Source organism: Cibotium barometz, chromosome 27 (genome assembly GCF_041138505.1).
Source record: "Cibotium barometz isolate CiBa-2024 chromosome 27, ASM4113850v1, whole genome shotgun sequence".
Classification (NCBI taxonomy): domain Eukaryota; kingdom Viridiplantae; phylum Streptophyta; class Polypodiopsida; order Cyatheales; family Cibotiaceae; genus Cibotium; species Cibotium barometz.
The window spans coordinates 36749929-36775296 of record NC_141072.1 but is presented as its reverse complement, the minus strand read 5'-3'; the positions used below and the strand labels follow the sequence as shown (position 1 = coordinate 36775296).

At 39.6% G+C, this 25368-nt stretch overlaps 1 protein-coding gene across 8 annotated transcripts in view; it reads right to left on the bottom strand.

Annotated features, from left to right (window-relative positions):
* Positions 1 to 25368, bottom strand: part of LOC147623347 (MADS-box transcription factor 23-like) — a 44478-nt gene that overhangs the window by 8641 nt on the left and 10469 nt on the right. For 6 of the 8 annotated variants that reach the window (XM_086821489.1, XM_086821488.1, XM_086821492.1 and 3 more), the window contains exon 2: positions 17409 to 17490. The exons of the other annotated variants lie outside the window; for them this stretch is intronic. In XM_086821489.1, coding sequence (XP_086677615.1) covers positions 17409 to 17490 — 82 coding nt within the window. The remainder of the gene's footprint in view (positions 1 to 17408; positions 17491 to 25368) is intronic. 8 annotated transcript variants of the gene reach the window in all.

Sequence of the window (25368 nt, the reverse complement as noted above, 5' to 3'; positions counted from 1 at the left end):
TGATTTCAAAGGCGAGGAGGATTTTGGGTAAAATAAAGTATTACCAATGCTTTGTTGACATGTTCTCTGAGAAGATATATCCTATAAATTTGTTGACAAAGAAGGATGTTTCTTTTCAATGGGGACCTGATCAAATTCAATCTTTTTGTTTGCTCAAGAAATGCATGAGTCAACATCCAATTGTGCAGCCTCCTAAGTGGGGGAAGGACTTTTATGTGAACCCAAGTGTCTCATCACATTCAATGGGTGCTATACTCTTGCAAAAGGGAGAGCAAGGGTGTATGCAACCAGTGTATTATACAAGCAGACAACTCACTGTTGTCTGTCGAGGAGAGGTATGGTGAAATGGAGAAAGGTGGTTTGTCTCTTGTTTTTGCAGTAAAGAAGTTCAGGTCGTACTTGTTACCTCGCTCTTTTTTCTTTCTCACATCTCAACCTTCTTTACAATTCTTGGTCCGCAAACCTAATCCTGCAGGAGGAAAGTTTGCAAAGTGGATTTGTGAGCTTCAAGAATTCTCTTTCACTTTTATTACAGAAAACACCACTAGGGCCTCTCTTGCAGATTTGCTTACAAGGAAGGATGAGGAAGAAGGAATAGAAGCAAAGGAAGAAATATATGAAGATTTGGAGACACCACCAACTGCTTTCACTATGCATTTTGATAGAGCCTTTAGCACTTCCAGGCAATGTGGGACTGGGGGGATAATTTCATTTGATCCAGGAGGAAAAGAGATATGGGCCAAGGGTAGGAAATTTCCAAAGACTATATCAAATAATGTGGCTGAGAATAATGCATTAATTTGGAGATTAGAAGACTGCATAAAAGATGGAATTAAAGAGGTAGAGGTTAAAGAAGATTTGCAATTGGTCATCGACAAATGAAAGAAGAATATAAGACAAGGAGTTCTAATCTCCAAGAATTGTATAAAAGGGCAATGGAGTTGAAAGAAGCTTTTGAGTTTTGTAAATTTGTACATGTTAACAGGAAGGATAATCAAAAGGCTGATGAATTGGCTACTAAAACTTTGGCTTCTTTCAAAGTAGCTATTCTTGTATTAATGGATATAGGTTGGCCTGAGCTCCAAGATGTTCAACACCATTTAGATACAGGTTACCTCTCTCCTGGATTAAATCCTCAACAGAAGCAAAGGCTCACAAGGAAAGCTCATCCTTATACGATGTTCTTTTCACAAGCAAGGTAAGGATAAGATTCTTAGGAGGGTAGTGAGCCTGGAAGAATCTAAAAGGATTATGGAATTATATCATGAATGTTCAGGTCACTTTGCCTCCACCAGCACAACTCGGAGGATCCTTAACACAAGGTATTATTGGCCTCGACTCAGCAAAGATGTCTATGAGTGGTGCAGAAGCTGTGAAGTATGCCAGGCATATGGGCATAAGCAATTGGTTCCCGAACCCTTAAACCCTATCCCAGCATATGGTCCATTTGAAAGGTGGAGATTAGATTTTGTGGACCCACTTCCTCGTTCCTCACATGGTAGATAGGCTAGTGATGTGGAAAATAAAAGTGGGCCTTCATGCTCACATGAATTTTAATTGTATTATTAATATAGTATTTACCACCATAAGGCTACAAGTTGGAAAAGTGTGGAAGGTATGTGGAGAAGTGTGTGTAGGTGCATAATTGGGAAAGATTCTTCTAGAATGCCTACATGAAAGAGGTGAATTCCGCCATGTGTAAGTGGGATCTCCACCTACATGCCACTTAGACTTGGCTATTATCTCATCACACTTTCAAAGTCAAAAAGTCTTCAATTTAATAATCAATAGAAGACTTAGCCTAAGAGGACAGTTGATGATTACATCTACCCTTATATCATTTGAAGATTTTTATGTTGTTATTTGTAACAATGGAAGAGGGTGATTCTCTACCTATAAAAGGAGCCCTCCTCTCCCTTTCAAATCAATGAATGAAGACTCCTCAATTGAGCATTTTGTGTCATTGCCATTCTCTTATCTTTCAAACTCTTATTCAAACACTCTCTTTACATGTGAATATCTCATTTAGTATTAGCTCCTCATGCTTAACCCAATTTTGGACCTCTTTGATGATTCATGATAAGTGGGATAAGGAGTTATTATCTTGGTAGGCCTGTGACTTCTCAAGGTAGCCCTTGCCTTATTGCCGCCCTCCTTTGGAGGTACCAATGGTTTTAGCGGTAATGAGCAGGGTTGTTTCTCGTATGCATACGAATCAATTCGTACGTACGATTCGTACGGTACGATACCGTACGATATCGTACGGTACGATATGCTAGTTCTGTCCGTTTTTAGCCGTTGTGCCTCCGCCGACTGCGCAGTTTTGTAGCCGTTTCTGTCCGTTGTTGTAGCCGTTTTGTAGCCGTTTGCTGGCCGTTTTGGGCATGCTTTGTGGCCCATGTGCCCATTGGCCATGGCCCATGCTACATGGCCTTATAAAATGCCCACCCCCTAAGCCTCTCTCAAAGCTCTAGCCTCTCAATGCTCATTACTCTAGTGAGTTGTAACCATCAAGCCCCCCCCCTCTCTTGAGTCTTGCTCAAGTGACCATCAAGCCTCCCCCTCTCTCTCTCTCTCTCTCTCTCAACTCTCAACTTTCAAGCCACTCTCTCCCCCATAGGCCCTCTCTCAAGCCTCTCTCTCTCTCTCAAGCCTTTAGGCTCTCTCTCTCTCAAGAGTCAAGACTCAAGCCTCACTCTCTCATTTTCTCAAGCCTCTCTCTCTCTCTCTCTCTCTCTCTCTCTCTCTCTCTCTCTCAAGCCTATCCATCTCTTGAATCTTCTAACTTCTCTCTCTCTATTACAATGACAAGGGAGAAGAATGAAGCCTTCAATGTGCATGCTATCCATGTAGAGAAAGCCGATGGAAAGTCCGAGTCATATAGGTGGACTTGTAAGTATTGTGGCAAACAATACACAAGTGGAGTTACTAGGCTTCTCCAACATGTTGGAAAGGTGGGGGGGGCAAGTTGCACCATGCAAGGAAGTCCCCCTTGCTATACCGATGAGATCTTCAACAAGATCAAGGGTGGATTGGGTGCTCACTATGATAGTGGTAGAAGCTCAAGGGCGGATGATGAGGTCATTTCCCCGCCTTGTGATACATCCTCCCCCGCCGCCTCCATCGGTGCCACCTCCGCCTCCGCCTCCTCAAAGAGACAAAGGCTTGAGTCTCCCATGAGGCAAGCCACTCTAGCCCAAGCCACCGGGGGGTTCTCTTCTTCTCTATCACATCTCCGAGAACGGCAACGGCTAGCGGATATAGAGATTGCACGCACCATTATTGAGTGCAATCTCTCATTCCATGTGCTCAAGGTAGATCAATGGAAGTCAATGGTGAAAGCCATTGCAAATGTGGGCCCATGTGAAGGATGGACCAACATCTCCTATCATGACATGCGCACGAAGAGGCTTGTGGACGAGAGGGAAAGAATCGATAGATCTCTCAATCCGGTGCGGGCGGCATGGTCCAAGTATGGGTGTAGCATCCTCTCCAACGGATGGAGTGACCGGAAGAAGAGAGGCATCATCAATATACTTGTCTCTTGCCCTCTTGGCACATACTTTGTGCGGGGCGTGGATTCCGGAAAGGCGGGGAGGAAAACATCGGGTGCATTCATATATCGCCATATCAAGCAAGCCATCATGGAGGTAAGTTTCAACTTTCAAATTGCACTAAAGTCTTTAAAGTTTAGGCTTTGGTATATGTGATATGATCATATGTGTCTATATCATGAGTCATGACTCAAGTCTCATACAGCATACGCTCATTGCATCCATTCATGTGCATTGTGACATGTAGGTTGGATCGAAGAACGTGGTGCAAGTCATCACCGACAATGCTTCAAATTGCCGTCGGATGGGGAAGTTGCTCGAGAAGAACTATCCCTCCATAGTATGGACGCCTTGTGCCTCCCATTGCATTGACTTGCTCATGGAGGATATGGGCAAGTTAGTGTGGATGAAGGAAGTAATGACCGAAGCTATCTCTATTGTTACCTTCTTCACCACAAAGGTGAAGGTGCTTGCCATGTTCCGCGAACATAGCAAGTTGGAATTGAAGAAGCCTTCATCTACACGCTTCGCCTACATGTGGCTCGTCTTGGAGCGCCTCCACGATGTGAAATCCTCCCTTCGCCAAATAGTGGTCTCCACAATGTGGAATGAGTGGGATGAGCGAGAATCGGCGGAGGCCAAAGCCATGCAACGGCTTTGCCTAAAGGAGGCGTTTTGGCAGTCGGTCCGCACTATTGTCATTGCGGTCACGCCCTTCTATAGGGTATTGCGGATGACCGACATGGAGGGAGCCACCATGGGCCTTCTTGTTCACTTCATGGGAGAGGCCATAGCAAAGTTACGCGTTTCTCCTTCCATCGACGAGGAGAAGCGCGATGGTATGTTGGCCATTGTGGAGTTTGTAGGTGTTCTTTAATTTAAAAAACCGTATTTTATCGTACCGTATCCCAAAATTTCATATCGTACCGAATATTCCCGTACGGTATCGTACCGTACGGTATCGTATTTTCGTACCGTGACAACTATGGTAATGAGCATGTGGAAAGACTTTAGGAACCATAGGTAAATCTTTTCGATTGTCCGCTAAGCAATGTTAACCCTTACCCTCTAATGAAGGAGATGAAAGGCAAGAGACTATGTGAAAATTGAGGTTTCAAACAAAGAGAGAGAAGTGCAGTTTTTGTGGTCTAATACCTAAATTTCAACCGGTAATTACTCATCACTCGAGTATTGGTTTTTAAAATTGATCATATTTCTAGGAAGCTCTTTATATACTCTTGCCACTCATGTAACCAATTTCTTCATCCTTTACTTCATTGATGATGAGAATTTCTCCCAAAGTTGCTAACTTTCAAGTGAATTTTGACAGTTTTATAGTCTTGTAGTAAAATACTCATAACTTTTCGCTCGATTGCCTGTTTTTGAAAGTTTTTATATAGACGCAAGGCTCTCTTCAAGATCTACGTACCTATGTAATCCTCTTTTGTACAATCTATATGGATTTAAAACTGCAATTCTCTGTGTATTTTTATTTTTATAGACTTTTTTGCCATTATTTCTTCTTAATAATGATTAATTTCTCCTAATCTCTTATCAAAAGACAAATCCCATGTGTCTTATCCTCTTGTAAGTGATTTCTATATTCTTTTACTCTAATATGTTCCGTCCAAATCGCTCAATTCGAACGGATGAACCTTATCAACATTCCTCGTATGTTTCCGTTCACATAATCCTAAGTCGGAAGATTTTCTTCTAACAAAGAATTGCCCTCTTATTTGGAGCTGCCAGACTGACAGAAATTCTTGCTTTTCCTAAGCCTTTCATCTGTTTTTCCATGAATTATGATATCACCTTTGATGTGTTTATCTTTATCTTAACCTAGGGAGAGAAAGGAAGGTGAGGAGGCTGTGAGGTTTCATACAAGTGTGTTTTGATTCTAAGAAGTGACCGAAGTCAAAACCCCAACTTTGTGTCACAATACCACACCACAAATGAGATAGATGACTGGCCAATAAATCTACCCAACATACCCCATTTGTGAGAGCCACTAGTACTATTCGAGACACACAAACATCCACATGAGCCTGTGGAGACTCTCGCATGTTAAGAGAAGTCCCTACTCTACCTAAATAGCCCTCTAGTCTTCCACAAAAGACAAGCTTGAGGGAGTTAAGGACAAAAGAGACCCCTTTGGACTTTATATACTTTTTCATTTTCCATACTGCCTTTTCATGTGGGATTGCTTGGTATCCCTTTTCCCGCCTTGCAATCCCCACAACTACCCATGCAAGATTTGTACCTATAATACTCCCCTCTAATTGTACAGAGGAAATTGGCCCAAGAATACTCCCCTCTCATTGAGCGGAAAGAAGTGGTCCAAGACTTTGAACTGTGATTGTGATTTATAGTCACAAGAAACGTTTCATCTATTTCCTTATTTTAACACGTTTTGTTTCGTTTCATCTATTTCCTTATTTTGTTTCGTTTCATTTTATGTCCATGAATGAATCAAACAGATTTTAAAGTGACACTAATCAAATTAATTTGAAAAGAAAAAAGTGAGAAATCAAAGAAAATGTAAGAAATATCAATAAATTGGTTGTGTAATTTGATATGATAGAGCTTGCAAGTATGAAATTGAGATTTATAAATTAGAAAAAATAAATAAATTTCAAAGAATTCAATTGAGGTTGAAGTATGAAATTGGGATTCATAAATTAGAAGAAAGTAAGAAATTGAAGAGCTAGTGGAGCATATAAAGAAAGTCTTAACAATTGGGTGTGAAATTACATGTAATTCATCAAGAGGTCAAATTGGAACAAAATGATGTATTAAATATTAAGGTTAACAATATGAAATTTAGGTTTTCAAATTGAGACTTGGGAGAAAGTGAGAAATTGATGATAGAGTGAGAAAAATTGGAGAAATTTCAACAATTGGATACGAAATTAAGAGAAAATGACCAATAAGTCAAATTTGGGAACTATTATATATAGTCACAAGAGGTGTTTCATCTATTTCATCATTTTTTCTTCATGGATGTTTTAAGAAATTTGATATAAAGGAGAAGAAAGTGAGGGAGTAGAAGAATAAGAGGAGAACAAGACTATTTTTTTATTTAAATTTTAACAAAATGTTATTTTGGTTTAGTGTTTGGTATCATTTCAAAAATTTTCATTTGTTTCATGTTTTGTATGAACAAAACAAGTTTTTCAGGTGACTATGCTTTGATAGAAACTTAAAACTAAGAGTTTTCATGTTTTCCATAGAGTGTTATGATACTACACCATTAATGACATAGAAAAATGGCCAATAAATGTGTCCAACATGCGAATTTCATGAGGGTCTCTATCACCCTTGGAGGCACACATATCCGCATGGACTTGTAGAGGCTCTAGCATGATAAGACAGGTCGTTAGATATGGTAGAGCTTGAGTTGGAGTTTGATAAAAAACATGACTAAAGCATAGATAATGAAAGACTAAAGAGAAGAATAAAGAAATAAATTTATACTAAACATATTCTAAAAACACAATGGGTATATGACACCAAAAGTGATACAACACTATTCATGGTATATCTCATCGTGGAAAAGGAAAACAAAAAAAAGCACAACAAAGATAGCTCTTTGAACGTAGAGACTGATACAATCATCATCATGTGGCAGTACATGGAATATATAAGTACTAGTATACAATAATCTTATCATGGAGTGCCTAAGAATATGAAGTACTAGGAAAACATTATCCTCCAGTACAGGATACAACTCTTTCAAGTATATCGAGCATGGGATGCCTGAGAGAGTGTTACAATAATACACTGAAGAGAGAAAGATTGCTACAAGTTAATAATGAGATAGTTGTGTTTATTACAATGAAAGTATAAGATCTTTATAATATTGAGATGTCAAGATCAACATGAGATGACACTCACGAGGTGCCTGTATGACCGTTTAACATTTATATTACTAGCAGATTTAGTAACTAGCATTGACATTTCTTCATCAAGGATTCTAATGCTAGACTATACCAACTAGTCCACATCTATCCACTCCTCTTAGCATGTTCACATTACGGACCGCTTGTATATACTCTATTATGTGTGTTATAGTCACTTTATCTTCTTTCTAACCTCTTTTGTTGAGTGAAGAAGAAGAAGAATTTTCAGCCTCACCTTGTGTATTCTCTTCTAGGTTTTGTGTAAGCGTGTGTGCTTGCAAAGAGCTCAAGCTTTCTTCCTCCCTCCATCTTTTCATGGTATCAGAGCATGGTTGATGCTAAGCGCTGAGCAGCAAGTAAGAGAAGCATAGGAAGCGGTACGAGGATAAGAGCTTCATCTACTCTTCTCCCTTTGTGTTGGCTACTACACCCTTGTCAGGAGCTCTTCGGGAGGCACCGGCAAACGAACTCTGATTGAGGAGCTTTCTTCGCGTGAGAAAAGCTATAAGGAAACTATATTGTTCTATTGGACACCATTTTTTGGGTCAAAAATGCGTTTCGGGTTGAAAAATGTAGACCTCTTTTGTTGTGTAAAGAAGAAGAATTTTCAACCTCTCACCTTGTGTGTTCTCTTCTAGGGTTTGTGTAAGTGTGTGTGTGCTTGCAAGAGCTCAAGCTCTATTCTCCCCTGTATCTTTTTATGGTATCAAAGCCTGGTTCATACTAAGGACTGAGCAGCAAGCAAGAGTAGCAACACAGGAAAAGATACGAGAGTAAGAGCTTCATCTACTCTTCCCCTTTGTGTTGGCTACTACACCATTGTCGGGAGCTCTTCAGGAGGCACTACTGGCAAATGAACTCCGATTGAGGAGCTTTCTTTGTGGGATAAAAGCTACATGACAACTATGTTATCCTATTCGACAACATTTTTCGGACCAAAAACACGTTTTGGGTGCATCTGGACCTCCATTTTTCCGTTCGCAACGTTCACAAGCACTGCGAGTAGGTTTCACTCCTCTGCCAAACTCTATTTTTGGAACTCCAAGAAGGGCAATTGGTTGTGCAGACACTGTGTGTGCTGCAAAGAGGTCTCAAAGTTATGATCGGGTGTATGTATACAAAGTAAGGTCACTGGTTGTGACAGTTTGGGTGCAGCATAGTGTCATTGTAGTGAATAAGCAGTTTGTGCAAGTCAAGCAAGAGTACTGTTGTTGGTAAATTTGTGTTGCAGAAAAGATGTCGAATGATGGAAGTTGTTGGTAAATTTGTGTTGCAGAAAAGATGTCGAATGATGGAATAAACCAGATTTTTGCGGAGAAGCTTGAAAAGAACAACTTCCATGCTTGGAGGTTTAGACTGATCAATTTCCTGATGGGAAAAGGTTACTAGGACTACATTGAAGGTGAACATGAGGAGACACCGGAGATACTGGAGAATAATACAACTACTGCAGATATAAAAGAGTTCAAGGATGGGAATTAAGAAGTAAGGAAAGTCATGATTGGGCATATAACAGGATGCCAAGTCACCTACGGAGGCTTGGGACACCTTGGTGAAGCTGTATGAAACCAACACCAAGGCACAAAAAATTCTATTAAGGAATGAGCTTCATATTGTGAAGAAGAAGACTATATCGGTGAATGATTATGCTTTGAAGATCAAGGGTATTATGGAATCCCTTGCATCAATTGGTGTTTCTGTGGAAGATGATGATAAGGTGGAAGTGTGTCTGCATGGTCTCAGGCCGCCACGATACAAGCTGTTTAAGACGTCTATTCAAACTCGGGAGAACAATCCTAACTTCGTAGATTTGGTGTCAATGTTGATCATTGAAGAGAAGAACTTGGGTGGAGATCAACAATCTTCGCAAAACAAAAACAATTCAGAGCAGCAGGCCTTCTACACAAGTTCAGGTAGAGGACGAGGTAGAGGTCGTAGGTGTGGCCAAGGTGGTGACCGAATAGGTAATAAAAATTATGGTAAGAGAAACAACAATCCCAAGATTCTCCACAACAACATACAAGTGGAAGAGGCTAGTTTAGAGGAAGGGGAAGTCAACGATAATTAGAGCAAAGGCAGCATAATGATACACGAGGCTGCTTTTACTGTGGTAAGCCTGGGCATGTGCAAGCAGATTGCTATAAGAAGCAAAGTGACATGCGAAATGGAAAAGTGCAACAAAACAACTATGCATCCTCTAGCAGAAATAATAAAGATAATGAGAGGTTGTTTGTTATACAACATGTGGTTAATGCTATGTCTGGAAATGATGTAATAGCATGTAAGGATGATGTATGGAATGTTGATTCAGGTGCTTCAAACCACATGAAAAGTCATGGTGAGTGGTTCAAGGAAATGAAGAGTCTTAAAAGACTAGGTTTTGTTAAAATAGGAGATAACATTGCTCATCCGATTGCCCATGTTAGAGATGTGCCATTGTCTATGCAAGATGTGCCATTGTCTATGCAAGATAGTAAAGTGAAGTATCTTGCAGATGTACTTCATGTTCCGAACATTACAAAGAATCTGGTTTCTATTGGCCAGATGATTGAGTAAGATTTACAGGTTCGGTTTAACCCTAATGGGTGTTATGTAAAAGATTTCTAAGATAAGTACAGGCCGGTTGCAAAAGGCAACACAGTGGACAGAATATTTACATTGAATGTGAATATGCCTCAAGTAAGTGTTGCAATGTTTGCAAATGGTTCAGGAGTTATTACAGATACAAACTTTTGACATAAGAGAACTGGCCATGTCAATGTGCAAAGACTAAAGTCTATGCAACTAAAGAAATTGTGACCAAGCTACCTAAGTTTAAAGTTAAAGATATGCAAAAACTTTATGAAGCATGTCAATTTGAAAAGCAAATAAAACATGTGTTTCCACATAACAGAAATGTGAGCAAGAATGTACTCGATGTTATGTATTCAGATGTATTAGGTTGTACAAAGACTTTGTCTATAGGTGGCTGCAAGTACTACGTAACAATCATTGATGACCAGACGAGGAAAGTGTGGGTGTACTTAATGAAGGAGAAGAGTGAAGTGTTCACTCATTTTCAGAATTTTAGAGTTATGGGCTGAAAACAAACAGGAAAGCATGTGAAGTGCCTAAGGTCAGATAGAGAGGGAGAATACTTCTTGAATGAGTTCTCTGAACTCTTGCAAAAGAATGACATTCAGAGATAATTTATGTGTAATGATACACTCCGCAACAAAATGGAGTTGCTGAGCAAAAAAATAGACATTCCAGAGATAGCAAGAGCATTGATGGCTCAGAAGAATATGAAGAATATACCACATAGTTATTGGGCTGAGACTGTGTCTACAGCAGTTTATATTATGAACAAGACTCCTACTATAGCCATACATGATGTAATGAGAGAGGAGAAGTTTACTGGCAAGAAACCTGACTCGTCTCACTTGAAAGTTTTTGGATGTATTGCATATGTGCATGTGCCAAATGAGTTATGTACCAAGCTAGATCCAAAAGTAGAAAAATATGTGTTTATTAAGTATTCCCTTCAGCAAAAGGGATATAGATGTTATAATCCTACTACACGTGAATTGAGGGTAAGCAGGGATATTGTATTTAATGAGATGAGTAGTTGGTATGTTACTGAAAAGAATACTATTGAGACTGATGTAAGTTGAAATGTGGTTGCATAGAATGCAGGTCAGCAATTACAATCATTGAGTGAACCAAGAGAGTCCTCAGTGGTTCTACTGATAGACCATGGAGTGTCAGGGTACGTTATAATACCGGTCCTAAAAATATAATTGGTACGTCACATAAAGGCAAAGAGGAAGTGGCTGAGCCCCTTTGTATGCCTGATATTTCTACAGGAAATTCTCTTGTTGATAGAGATTCTAGTGGCTCGGAGATGAATCTTGATGAGGATCTTGGGATTCTAACAATGAGGACACCTGGTGTAAAGAAGGCTATGAAAGTCATGAATGCAAAGTTACAAAGATCTGGAAGAGTCAAAAATCATGTGCAGAGGTTGACTTATGATGGTTATGTGACACATCACTATGCATATATGGCAAAAGTTATGCAGGTTGTAAAATCCACATGTTTTGATGAGGCTATTGAAAATGTGTATTGGGAGAAAGCTATGGATGAGGAGATAGATGCATTGTATGGAAATGAGACTTGGGATTTGGTGCCATTTCCTGAAGGCAAGAAAGCTATTGGTTGTAAGTGGGTGTATAAGGTGAAACATAACATTGATGGTAACATAAGCAAGTACAAGGCTAGATTGGTAGCCAAAGAATATGCGTAGACACATGGGATTGATTATGAGAAGACATTTTCCTCAGTTACAAAGATGGCAATTGTGCGAGTTGCGATTGGGGTGGCTGCAACTAAAGGCTATTTTTTACATCAAATGGATTATGAGAAGACATTTTCCTCAGTTACAAAGATGGCAATTATGCGAGTTGTGATTGGGGTGGCTGCAACTAAAGGCTATTTTTTACATCAAATGGATGTCAAAAATGTGTTCTTACATGGTGACTTGAAAGAAGAGGTGTATATGGATTAACCACCAGGTTTTGAGGATATAGGTCACCGAGAGTAGTGTGTAAGCTTCGTAAGGCCTTGTATGGATTGAAGCAAGCTCCACAAGCATGGTATGACAAGATTGCTGAGTACATTAGAGGAAGGTTGAGGTCTATAGGGGCCCTTTAAGATGCCATGTGATTAAAAGGTTATTAAGGAAAAGGGCCAATCATGTGATGCCAGGTATACAAAAATGTTAGGTGATTAAAGGTGGTCAAAAGATTCTCTAGAAGATACCTTTTTTGTACTTTTCATTCCCAAAAAGTAGGAAAAAAGTTTTTGAAATTTCGGACATCCATAACTTCTACATATAAGCTCAAAATTTATCGGAGATTATTAGAGATCCAGAATCTACTTGCTGAGCTCTTTCCATAGATATGTCACATGATATGATTTTTCCCACTCAATTTTAAATTCAATTTTGGCGAAAAACTTTGAAATTCAAACTTCTAGCCATTTAAAGAATAAAAAGGTATCTAAAGTCAAAGAAACTTAACATTTTAACAAAAAGTCATTAAAATCATAATATGACAGCTTAAATGGCCCCTATAGACCTCAACCTTCCCCTAATGATCTTGTCACTATTGGTTTTCATATGACAGATGCAGATCACTCTTTGTATGTGCGCAAGAGTCATAAGGGTATTGTGATCATCACCATATATGCAGATGATCTTATTGTTGGGAGTGACACTTAGAAGAGATTCAAAATGTGAAAAGTCTTCTCAAAAAAGGAAGTTTGAGATAAAGGATTTGGGAGATCAACGCTACTTTTTGGAAATTGAGGTCATTCGCACACCTGAGAGTATTTGGCTATCACAGAGACAGTATGCATTGGACATATTGTATAAGTATGGGATGGCTGATTGTAAGCCAATCTTGGTGCCATTAGATCAAAATGGCAAGCTTAGTGCGGATGCAAGTTATGTGTTAGAGGATCCCACTATGTGTAACATGAAAATTATGGGGAGTCTGATCTATGTCACGATCAACAGGCCAAATTCGAGATACACTATTGGCTTAGAGAGATAGTTTATACAGGTTCTGCGTAAACCACATCTTGACAGTTTGCAATGCACACTTTGATATTTGAGGACCACTGTTGATTATGCATTGTTTTATGTAGCAGGTGTACCAATGGAGCTATATGGATACACATATGAAGATTGGACACGTAGCATCTCAGACAGGAGATCTACCAATGGATTTATATTTTTATTGGGGAGTGCTACTGTGACATGGAGTAGCAAGAAGAAGCCCACAGTTGCCTTGTTGAGCATAGAGGCAGAGTACAGAGGAGTTGCGGTGGCAGCATGTGAGGTAGCTTGAGCTACTTGTTGATTTGGGGTTACATGTAGAGAGAAAGGTTGTCATATATTATGACAATCTTAACAGTATACAGTTGGCCATTAACCCAGTTTTCCATGCACGCACGAAACAAATTGAGATGCATTACCACTTATCAAAGAGAGTCTTGGCAAGCGACATCGACTTGGCCTATGTCAGCACATAGGATCAAATTGCTGACATCTTCACGAAGGCCTTGGGAGCTGAGAAGCTCCGCTGATTCCGAGATATGCTTGGAGTTCATGAGATGGAGTTGATCTTGAGGAGGAGTGTTGAGATGTTAAGCTTAACATGGGCTGACACCCACGAGGCGCCTCCATGACCATTTGACATCTATATCACTGGCGGGTTTAGTAACTGGCACTGACATATTTTCGCTAGAGATTCTACAGCTAGACTACACCGACTAGTCCACATCTATCCACTCCTCTTAGCGTGTTCACATTATAGACCGCTTGTATATACTCTATTATGTGTGTTAGTCACTTTATCTTCTTTGTAGACCTCTTTTGTTGTGTGAAGAAAAAGAAGAATTTTCAGCCTCACCTTGTATGTTCTCTTCTAGGATTTGTGTGTGTGTGGGTGTGCTTGCAAAAGCTCAAGCTATCTTCTCCCCTGCATCTTTTCATATAAGCCCAAATATTCTTCTTTCAACATCATTGCTTATGTCACATCACACACAAATATCTAAATATAATTGTGACATCATTGCTTACATCACATCACACACAAATATCTATATATAATTGTGACATCATTTCTTATGTCGAATGACACAAATATATAAATATAATTGTAATCCCTCTAAGATATTTATAAGCCTAAATATTCTTCTCCCAACATCATTACTTACGTCACATCACACAAAAATATCTAAATAGAATTGTGACCTGGTTCACAGATGAAAACACATAAGTGATCCCTCTAAGAGTTGTTGGTTCACATGCATAGGTCAAACCTTGATTCCCAACAATCCCCCCTCGAGATTATCTCATACTATGTTAAGTATAAATCTTAGGATCATGGATGTGTCTCTCGTGTTAGTTATAGGATCTCAAGGTTAGAATACACACAAGATCGGGTCACGTATAACATACAACACAATTGAAAACAACATAAATGTTTCCTCTGTGGAAATCTCTATCTCCTCAATGATTTTGACATCTTTCTTTTTATGAAAGGAGAACTTTTCATTATGGTTAATTTTCCCACAATGTTTGCACGGATTCTTTGAGTAACATTGCTTCTTTGCATTGTCATTCCTACCATAAACAAAACACTCGATACCTTTGTAGTTCTTTCTAGTGAAGAAGGATATGTCTCCCCTACTTTTTTCTTTATCTTATTCTCCTCTTTCATAAAGCAGAGTATAACCTATTCCAAGATAAGACTAGGTAGGTTCTTCAAGGTGATGAGATTTCAATAAAGCTCGTATGACATCCACTTTATCACCATAGCTTCTATAACGACATCTTCCTACACTTTCACGTTGAGTGCAACAAAGTGGTACAAGAGAAACTTCATTTTATAGACATGAGCATCAAATCTCTCATGTGGTTACAAGAGATGAGTCCATAGAACTATATCTGTAAGATTTCTCACCCTAATCTCCAAAGAGTTTATGCAGTGCTTCGTAGGCCTCTTTGGATGTCGGGAGATCTACTACATGATGGATAAAATTGTAAGAGAGGCCAAGAGCTATTAGACTAAAGGCTCTTTGATCCCTTAGTTTTTAAGTCTTTTTAGTTGCATATTTATCTTGAAGTATCCTATCTTCTCCCTTGATAAAAAGCCAAAGTCCTTTTCACATTGAGACTAAATTTCAACTTGATGTATTTTATCTTCACCCTTGATAAAAGACCAAAAGCCTATTCTCATGATGTTGAATTTCAATTTCACCTTCCATATGTGAAAGTTTTCTCCATCAAACTTCTCAATGAGAAAATGTGAAGCCATTTTAGGCAAAAATGATAGGAAGTTCTTAACAAAGCATGGAATCCAATATCAATGTCTAGCCCCTTATAAAGAATATCCAAACAATAGGATTTTTAGAAATTAGAATCTTAGACGTAGGATTTTTGAATGCTGATGCTATAGAGAAGGCTATAGCAACATATTAATGCAAGAAATGCATTCTCAATTTAGAAAATTGATGAAGTATTAAGAGTTTAATGCTCTAATTTAGTAAGATTTTACAAAAGAAGAGAGATTTCCAATATTTCTATGTTGTTGAACTGAAAAAAGCCCTAAATGTACCTTAGCAATGATATTTATACTTGATTTGTGCATGTGTACTGATTTTATAGAATGTTGAGTTTGCAAATACTTGCATAGACTATTCTTTTTCTCTTTCTCTCTGCAAGTAAGGATGCAACACAACAAGTACGATTGGGGAAAGCTTCACGAGCATAGAAACTTGGTGGTAGATAGCAATGCTGAATAAATTATGGGAGAAACAACGTGCACATCGAATCGGGAGTGTTGCAACATAATGCAAACAGCGAGCAACAACATTGGAAGAATAAAACCATGATCTAATACCATGTTAGATATGGTGAGACTGCATGTTTTTAAAGGATCGATAAACAAACATGGTTGAAGCTAAAGCATAGATAATGAAAGATTAAAGAGAGAGAGTATAAGAATATATTGTAGAGAGAGAGAGAGAGAGAGAGAGAGTTGCACGAGTCAAATAATGAGATAGTTGTGTGTTTACTTTAATGAAAGTACAAGACCTCTACAGGCCTAAAGATTCTTCTCTTGACATCATTGCTTATGTCACATCATGCACAAATATCTAGATATTACAGTTAACCATGTGATAGGTTTTTCATACATGCAAACACATAATTGACCCCTCTACAAGGTGGTTCACCGACACATGTAAGACCTTGATTCCCAACACAGGTCCATACTCTGCCTAACTAACCCTCTAATCTTCTATAAAAGATAAGCTTGGAAAAGTGTAAGATAGGAGGGATCCTTTTGGACTATATATACCCATTCATCTTCCACAATACCTTTGTATGTGGGATTACTTGTTGGCATCTATTTTTCCATCTTTCAATCCCCACTACCCATGCAAGACGTGCACCTCCACCAAGAATGTGAACGGATAAGAATTGACATCAACTCTACGAGTTCTTTCGAATTGCAACTCAAGTTTCTCAAGTCGACCTAAGTGAGTAGATTGCAACTCAAGTTTCTCAAGTTGACCTAAGTGAGTGACAGAGAGGCCTTACTTTTTACCCAATTGAACTGGGGTCAATATTCCACCTTCCTACTCATCAACAAGGTAAGATACTCGGCTTTTGCAATTCGTAGACCTAGTTCTATTTAGTTTACTAGACTACCCACCATTACTTGATGTCATAATCATAATTAGAAGTACACACATCACCAAGACATGAATTGTGGGGTCAATATTCCACCTTCCTACTCATCAACAAGGTAAGATACTCGGCTTTTGCAATTCGTAGACCTAGTTCTATTTAGTTTACTAGACTACCCACCATTACTTGATGTCATAATCATAATTAGAAGTACACACATCACCAAGACATGAATTGTGTATTCCATTCTAGTGATATAACGAGTGAATACTAGACTATTCATTACTCCACATTACACATAACTAACACTACACACATAATTATAACATAAATTGAGTATTTCATTGTAGTGATCTAACGAGTAAATACATAAGTACCCATAAGTTATAGAATGACTTACAACACTTCAATAGATTGTACTTTTTCACATAAAATCTACATAGTCAAGTCATTTTCGTATACATAAATTTCTTTTGATGAAGTTGATAAAAAAAACTTTTCTCTGTTCCAAGACAATCTAATTTCTATAAATATCAAAATGCAAATTAAGTGTTTATAAATAAGAAGAGAAGGATTTAAAAAATTCTAGTTTTGAAATTTCTTTAATGCAACCAATCTAAAACAATTATATCCATTTAGTTTTCATGCTAGTAATATAAAAAATGATCACATGAAAAAACACGATACTGTACCAAAATAATGAATAAGTTGTACCTCAACATCATGCGCCACATTAGAACCACCATTATGTATTGACCTTGAACACTTCTTATGTCTTTCAACTATCCTCCTCATGCTGTTATCATGAATAATACTTTAAATTTCAAGAAATATCAATCTCTCTCTTTCTCTCTCTCTCACAAGTTAGAATGAATCTTGTCACCAATATTTTGCAGTGAATATAGACTTTTAATTTTATCCTATCAATTTGTTTGCTTCATGTTTTCACATAATAAATAAAAATACATAAAAATAAAGCAAAAAACAAAATGCTTCTAAATTCAAGATTTATCTTGAATTTTGAGGTAGAGAAATCCATGGCTAAGACACTTACATCATTTTCCACATGATTTTTAAAACTAGTAGAGAAACCTATGACTAAGCCATGGACATAATAGCATTAGCAATTTTTTGTTGGCTATACACATGGATATCTCCACGTTGTTTGGTGGTTGGGTGATGGCCTCTACTACACCACCTAAAGGCACACAATAAGAAAACATAGGGAGATCTAAAGTAGGGGGCACTAGAATCCCAGCTCAAAGGGCACCAACCAGTTCTACAACTGTCACCAGCCCTCCAGCTGACCTAATGGGACACTTCTAAATCCTCTCAACCTCCCTGTATTGTCTAGCTTCCTCCTCCAGCTATCCTCCCACATCAGCACTCACCTCCAAAAGCTCTCACCATCCACCCAAAATCCTTTCCTTACTCCAACAGATATCCAACTGACCAAAAGCCTCTTCTATTGATGAAGGATGCTCAGATTCTGTCCTTCTTCTGCCTCTCAATGCTAACAGCTCACTCTGGTCTAAAATGTGTCCTCCAAGGTCCCAAAATGTCCTCCAATGTCAGCTCACCCTATAGCCACAACCCCACAGGCTTCTTGGATCCTTTGCTGACCTTCACTTGACCTCTCTCTGACCTTCACGCGCTCAAATCTACCTCAACAATCTAATGCAGAACTAAGTGGCTCAGAAGCCTTGTCTGACAGAGAAAGCTTCTCCAAATGTCGTCAGATGTCCTCAAGCCCTTAGGCACCTCTAGACTCACAGAGATATCACACTTTGAGCTCCTTGCTGTTGACACAACCGATCCACAGCACCTCAAAAACATCATTTAGACCATAAACTCATCTGAGTGCTAATAGAGCTGATAGCAGACTATCAGACCAAACTCTCAAGAGCTTCCCACCTACTCAGTCAAGTCGGCCCAAGGTCCATATACCTTGGGGTGATGATACTGATGATCAACTAACTCTTTGCCTTCTTAATTGATTCTGACTCAAAATCAGTTCCCTAGTTATCAGATTAGCACACACAAGGATTCAACCTTCACAATCTCAATCAAAATCTCACATACACCACAACAAAAAAAATCAAAATAAAAGATAACACCCAAATCCTTTATCTACTTTAGATAAACAAAACATAACATCATCTCAACATCCGTAAGATATGGGGCTTCAAGAGAGAAGAAAATACAAAAACTCTCAAGGGTCCTCCATAGGTAGACCTCAACAAGAACTCTTCATAGCTTCATCTTCAATAGCTACAATCAAGGAGAATCTGTATTAGGTCAATTCTCTAATAGAGGTGCTTCTCAAAGAATTCAATGGAGTCACAACCTATCCGATTCTCCAGTCTCTAGCCCAACGAGAGTTGAATTTGAACGTTCAAGAGGAAAAGCAGACTTGAAAATGAAATTTTTGACTACAATGAAATTTGAGATGGGTTTTTGGAAGAAAAAGTGACTTTTGGAAGAATCTCAAAAATTTCAAAATTTTAAGGATTTTTTGAGCCACAAAAATGGTGAGACCATACCTATGTTGAGATATCCAGCTCGTCTAGTGAGGCAGTGGACACTGATGACCCGCCTGGGGGATAGACCCCACACTTACACCACTGGCATGGTTGGTGAGATCTTGGGTGATATGCGGCCAGTGGGATGACAGGCTATGTGACAGCCATTCTAGAGAATGGCATAGTTATAGCGCCAGCTCATTTAGTTGAGTTCACATTATAGAGAACCTGTGTATGTATTTGGTTGAGTACCTTTCATTTTATGAGTACTCTTATTGTGTATATGGTGTGTTGAGTGTTGAGTGAAGAAGAAGAAGATTTTCAGCCTCTCACCTTGTGTGTTCTCTATTAGGGTTTTGTGTGTGTGTGTGTGTGTGTGCTTGCAAGAGCTCAAGCTCTCCTCCCCCCTGCATCTTTTCATGGTATCAGAGCCTGGTTCGTGCTAAGGGCTGAGCTGCAAGCATTAGGGGAAGGTTGAGGTCTATAGGGGCCCTTTAAGCTGCCATATTATGATTTTAATGACTTTTTGTAAAACGTTAAGTTCCTTTGACTTTAGATACCTTCTTGTTCTTCAAACGGCTAAAAGTTTGAATTTCAAAGTTTCCCGCCAAAATTGAATTTGAAATCGAGCGAGCAAAACTATATCATGTGACATATCTATGGAAAGAGCTCGACGAGTAGATTACTACAGAGACAGTATGGCTTGGACATGTTTTCCAAGTATGGTATGATAGGCTGTAAGCCTATTTCCCTGCCATTGGATCAGAATGGCAAGTTGAGTGCAGATTCAGGAGAGATCTTGGAGGATCCTACTATGTACAGGCGCATAGTAGAAAGTTTGATCTACATGACGATCACCAGACCAGATTTGAGCTATGCTGTTGGGTTGGTGAGTCAGTTTATGCAGGTTCCACGAAAATCACATTTGGATGCAGTGAGACGCATACTGAGGTATGTGAGGTCTACTTTGCATTGTGGACTATTCTATGAGACTGGGATACAGATATGTATACATGGGTACACAGATGTTGATTGGGTTGGTAGTATCTCAGACAGAAGATCTACCAGTGGCTTCATGTTTTCTTTGGGGAGTGCTGCTGGGACTTGGAGCAGCAAGAAGCAGCCTACGGCGGATGCTCTATCGAGTACAGAGGCCGAGTACAGAGAGGAGCTGCTATGGCAGCATGTGAGGTAGCTTCGTTGAGAAAGCTACTTGCAGATTTGGGTCTATCAGTGGATAGACAAGTTGTCATTTTCTGTGACAACATTAGCAGTATACAGTTGGCCAGGAACCCAGTCTTTCATGCTCGCACGAAGCATATAGAGGTCCACTATCATTTCGTCAGAGAGAAGGTCTTGGCAGGAGACCTCGACCTTGTTTATGTCAGCACAGAGGATCAGGTAGCTGACATCTTCACCAAAGCATTGGGTACAGAGAAGCTCCTCAGATTCAGGGCTTCACTTGGTGTACATGAGATGGAGTTGAGCTCGAGGGGGAGTGTTGAGATATCGAGCTCGTCTAGTGAGGTGGTGGACATTGATGACCCGCCTAGGGGATAGGCCCCACACTTACACCACTGGCATGGTTGATGAGATCTTGGGTGATATGCGGCGAGTGGGATGACAGGCTGTGTGATAGCCATTCTAGAGACTGGCATAGTTATAGCACCAGCTCATTTAGTCGGGTTCACACTATAGAGAACCTGTGTATATATTTGGTTGAGTACCTTTCATATTATGAGTACTCTTATTGTGTATATGGTGTGTTGAGTGTTGAGTGAAGAAGAAGAAGATTTTCAGCCTCTCACCTTGTGTGTTCTCTATTAAGATTTTGTGTGTGTGTATGTGTGCTTGCAAGAGCTCAAGCTCTCCTCCCCCTGCATCTTTTCAACCTACTCTAACCCCCCTACTTTTTGAAAGGAAGAAGTTTAATTATTAGTATTAAAAGCCTAGTCCCCGTCCCTACAGCCTAGTCTCTCTCCCTATATTCAAAGGAGACCAAATGTGCACCATCCTCTATTCCTATTGGTTCGTTGCTAATTACTTTCATTAGAAAAAAGCCCAAAATATGTTCAAATGTCCCCTAATGTCTTTGCATCCTGCTCTACACTATGTATTTCCTTATCTAAGAGAGTGGTACACAATACCTTAGGATGGGGAAGTGTATGGTGGACTATACTTCCCAATCGTCTTACACATGATCTTGAAATACTCAGACCTAGCAGCATGAAAAATGATATGATCATGAAAGAAAAACCTACCCACTGCCATATCCACATCCTCTTTTCTTTTTGCATCCCAATGAGCATCAAGCATGCTCTGTCAGCCATATGTCAATATTGAAGACCGAGATGGCATGCTAAGAGCTCCCACACCACAAGATGTAGCACGAGGTGTGGACAATGCTTCTCATGCTTCATCTGCCTACTGCGTATGCTGCGGGATAAATTGCCACTCGGTGTGTTGCTCTCCTTTGAGCACTCAATGTATCTTGGTTTGCAACTAGCTCTTGAAGCTCTGTACTCTTTTCCTCACTCAAGTTACTGCAAAAATGCACTTGATGCCCTTGCTCACCCAAAACGTGAGCTCTCACTTTGTGTGCCCCCTGATCGTTCATAGCCACATAGCCTACATTTCCAATATCACGATCCTCCCCCTTCTCCGGGTCTCTCTGCATCCACTTCCATCCACCATGACCATGTAACCAACCCTCTCTCCCTACCTCCGGCTCGGGGCCTCCCCTTAGGGGATCTCTGGACAACAAAGCCATGAGTAACCCCAACTGAAAATTGAAGCCCCAAACACTGAACAATGACAACTCACTGAAAAAGACCACAAGTTCCATAATTACTACTTATACATGCACAATCTCAGGGAGTGGGACTAAAGCCTGAAGCCTGACAAGAAGCAATATGTAGTATAAAGTTATGAATGTTGGCGTGCATGTTTGAAACTTTGATGCATAACGGGAGGGCAACAAGGCAGCATGTGTGCAGACGCAAGGTTGGGGCAATAGGTCACAGGTGGCACCGTGGCACACTGGAGTCTGGACTCTATGATTGGACCCTTGGAGGCTTGGCATTGGCCCCTTGGCACCTGCATTCTTGCTGGCCCTGAAGGCTGATCAACGATCGTGTCTCTGACTCTTTGTGTCGTGAGAAGATGCACGAGACAGAGAGCAAAGAAACTACAAATCGACGAATCACATCTATGTCATGGCACAGAAAGTACAAAAAGCGTACACATTTGGAGTTTTTTTTAACATCCCCTTGGCTGTCCCTCATAAGGAGACACGTGTCTCCTAATAGGGAGACGCGTCCCCTTGTGAGGGATGACCAAGAAGATGTCCCCTTATTTTGGAAACCCATCCATGCAAGAGACGTGACTCAGTTTGGCATTTCACCATTCCGGATCCTTGCCCCTCCCCCCCCCCCGGTTCCCTGTTACTATGCTTTACTCCATACTGTACCCCAAGAAGTCACTTTTTTCTCTTATAATCTCACTTAGTTCTATATGAGTGTGGAACATGTATAAAACTATCACAACAAAATTTTCTAAAATGTGCAGCTAAGGGTTTTGTACTTAAATAAGCTTCTTGAGGTGTCATGTACTTCACTATATTTGTGTAACTCCTCTTACGAATATGCACTACAATGTTAATTGTCTTAACCTAGAAAGAATTATATAATAATTTATCTAAAAATATGTTATCTAGCATCCATCGTTAGTGAAAAACCCTTAGTGGTACCTTAGAATAAGTTGTCTAAGGTTAGAAAACCCTTGTTGTACTTGGTTACTATGTGTAGGTCAAATAGGTGACTCCTTGATTATAGTTGTCACCTTTTAGGTGAGTTAGGTGAGAGATCTTAGAAGAGGTGGAGTGATTCTAGGCCTCTAGGTGCCTCCTCTTAAGAGCCTATATAAACAAGGCATTTTACTCATTCACTAGAGAGATATGTGGAGAGACTAGAATCCTAACTTTGTATACTTACTTAGTGCTTAATATACTAAGTGGTACTTTGAAAAAATACTCTCTATATTAGCATTTCATTAGCATGTGTTTATGGTTATGATTAAGTCGTGACTCTTGAGTACATTCCATTGCTCATTGGTCATATCTCATCTTAATCTAAGTGGTTGCATTTGTTGCTTCATTGATGTGAGTTTGCTTATGTGATAATCATCTCCATTGTGTGTTTCACTTAATCATCGCCAAGCTTAACCTCACACCATGTCTTTTAACATGGTACTGGGAGATTTCTCTATGTGATGAGTGCGTGGATGTATGTGTGATTTGGTCACAAGTAATCTCTGCATTTGTTGTATTTTTTGGTGAGATATTCATTCTTTGCATTTGTTGTATTTGAGGGCTAATTCTTACTTCTTAGATTGACACTTTGAAGCATTAAAAAGGCCAACAACTTTAACTTCTTAGTGAGCATTGCTTCGTAACATTGCGTTCTTGTTTATGCATTTAAGTGGCATAACATGAGTGTGAGGGAGGGACTTTAAGAGCATTGCTTCGTAACATTGCATTCTTGTTTATGCATGTAAGTGGCATAACATGAGTGTGAGGGAGGGACTTTAAGAGCATTGAAACTCTTTGTGAGTGTAGTTTAAGTAGAGAGAGAGAGAGAGAGAGAGAGAGAGAGAGAGTATTAAAAGATTAAGGTCATGTAAAAGGGTAGGAGAAGGGTGTGTGTATGAATGGACTTATGGTGCACTAGCTCACCTATTTAAAGGTGAAGCTAGAAGGCATTATATAGTGTGCAAAGGCCAAGTTGTATGCATAGGCAACTTAATAAACAAGATTTGTTCTTGTATTTTGTGGGTCTCTCTCCTCCACTCATCTTGATCTAGCATAAGCACCATGAATTTCAACATGCTAGGCAACTTGCAAGGTGTACACTAGGTCAACAAAGTGTTCTTTGAGTGCACCTCATCTACCCCAGTGAGTGGAGGCCTCCAACTGCTTGTCGAGGCCATATCTTGGCGTGATTTCAACTAGGAAGATGAAGATTACCTCCGGGTGCTCAGTTTCCTACAACCAATTGCTGGATTACATCTCTCTGAACCGCGCCATTGCGTTCTGAGCAAGTCGGCGCACGATTTCTGTAGCGCTGGCTTTCGTACAACTGTGCGCCTTGTGTGGGTAAGATTAAGCCACATAAGCTTAGGGCTTTTGTAGCCCGTAGCCTCAAGGCTCTACATTCAAGAGATGAGCCTCGATGGCTACTGGATGCACGTGCAGAAGTTGAAAACCAAAGCAACCCTGTGAGGAAGCCATGAAAGCTTCAATAAAAGCTTCAAAATAGTGTTTTTTATTCTAATCTTGGCTTAGTTAACCATAATCATTCAAGTGCTTCTTGAAATTTCTTTTGCTCCAAATCCTCTGAAGTTGTTGACATACACCATGAGGTGTTCATAAGTCTCATTCATCAAGCTTCAACAAGTGTTCAACATTCCCAAGTGTGCTTATTAGCACTAAAAGTGTTGCTAAACACTATTGGTGGGTGTAGCCATCAGCAAAGGGGAGCCTCTTGACATTACGGAGTGTTTCTAAGCACTAAGAGTGTTCTTAAATACTAATGGTGTATCTAATCACCAATACAAGTGTCATTAGATATACTAAAAATATGCTCTTAAGCACTAATAGTATTGCTAAACACTAATGGTGATCTTAATAACCAAAGCAAGTATTCTTTGACACTAATGAAGCTCATCTCTATAACAATTAGTGGTTAGGCATAAACTCTAAGTGCTAAACCATAATCTTCATCAACTTGATCTCTTTTATGCAACATCCTTGGCTTGATTAAGGGTTGTTGCACCATAAGCCATTCTCTTTCTACTCAAGCCAAAACATCACAAATTCTTTGGTTTTCTTCTTCATAAATCAGCCCATTACACTCTTGTAATGTCCCTTCAATACCCAATGTCAAAGGAAAACAACCAAATTAAGAAGTTCTCAAGAGAGGACTTTCAAGATCTTGTCAAGTATAAGATGATGTCCAAAGGTTTTTGGCCATTCATCTTCGGCACCACTAAGGTTATTGATCGAGCTAAGGTTGAAGATATTGAAGATGATGAGAAAGCACAAGACATCATCATACTCCAACTTGATGAGGCTGTTATTCACCATGTGGCCAACT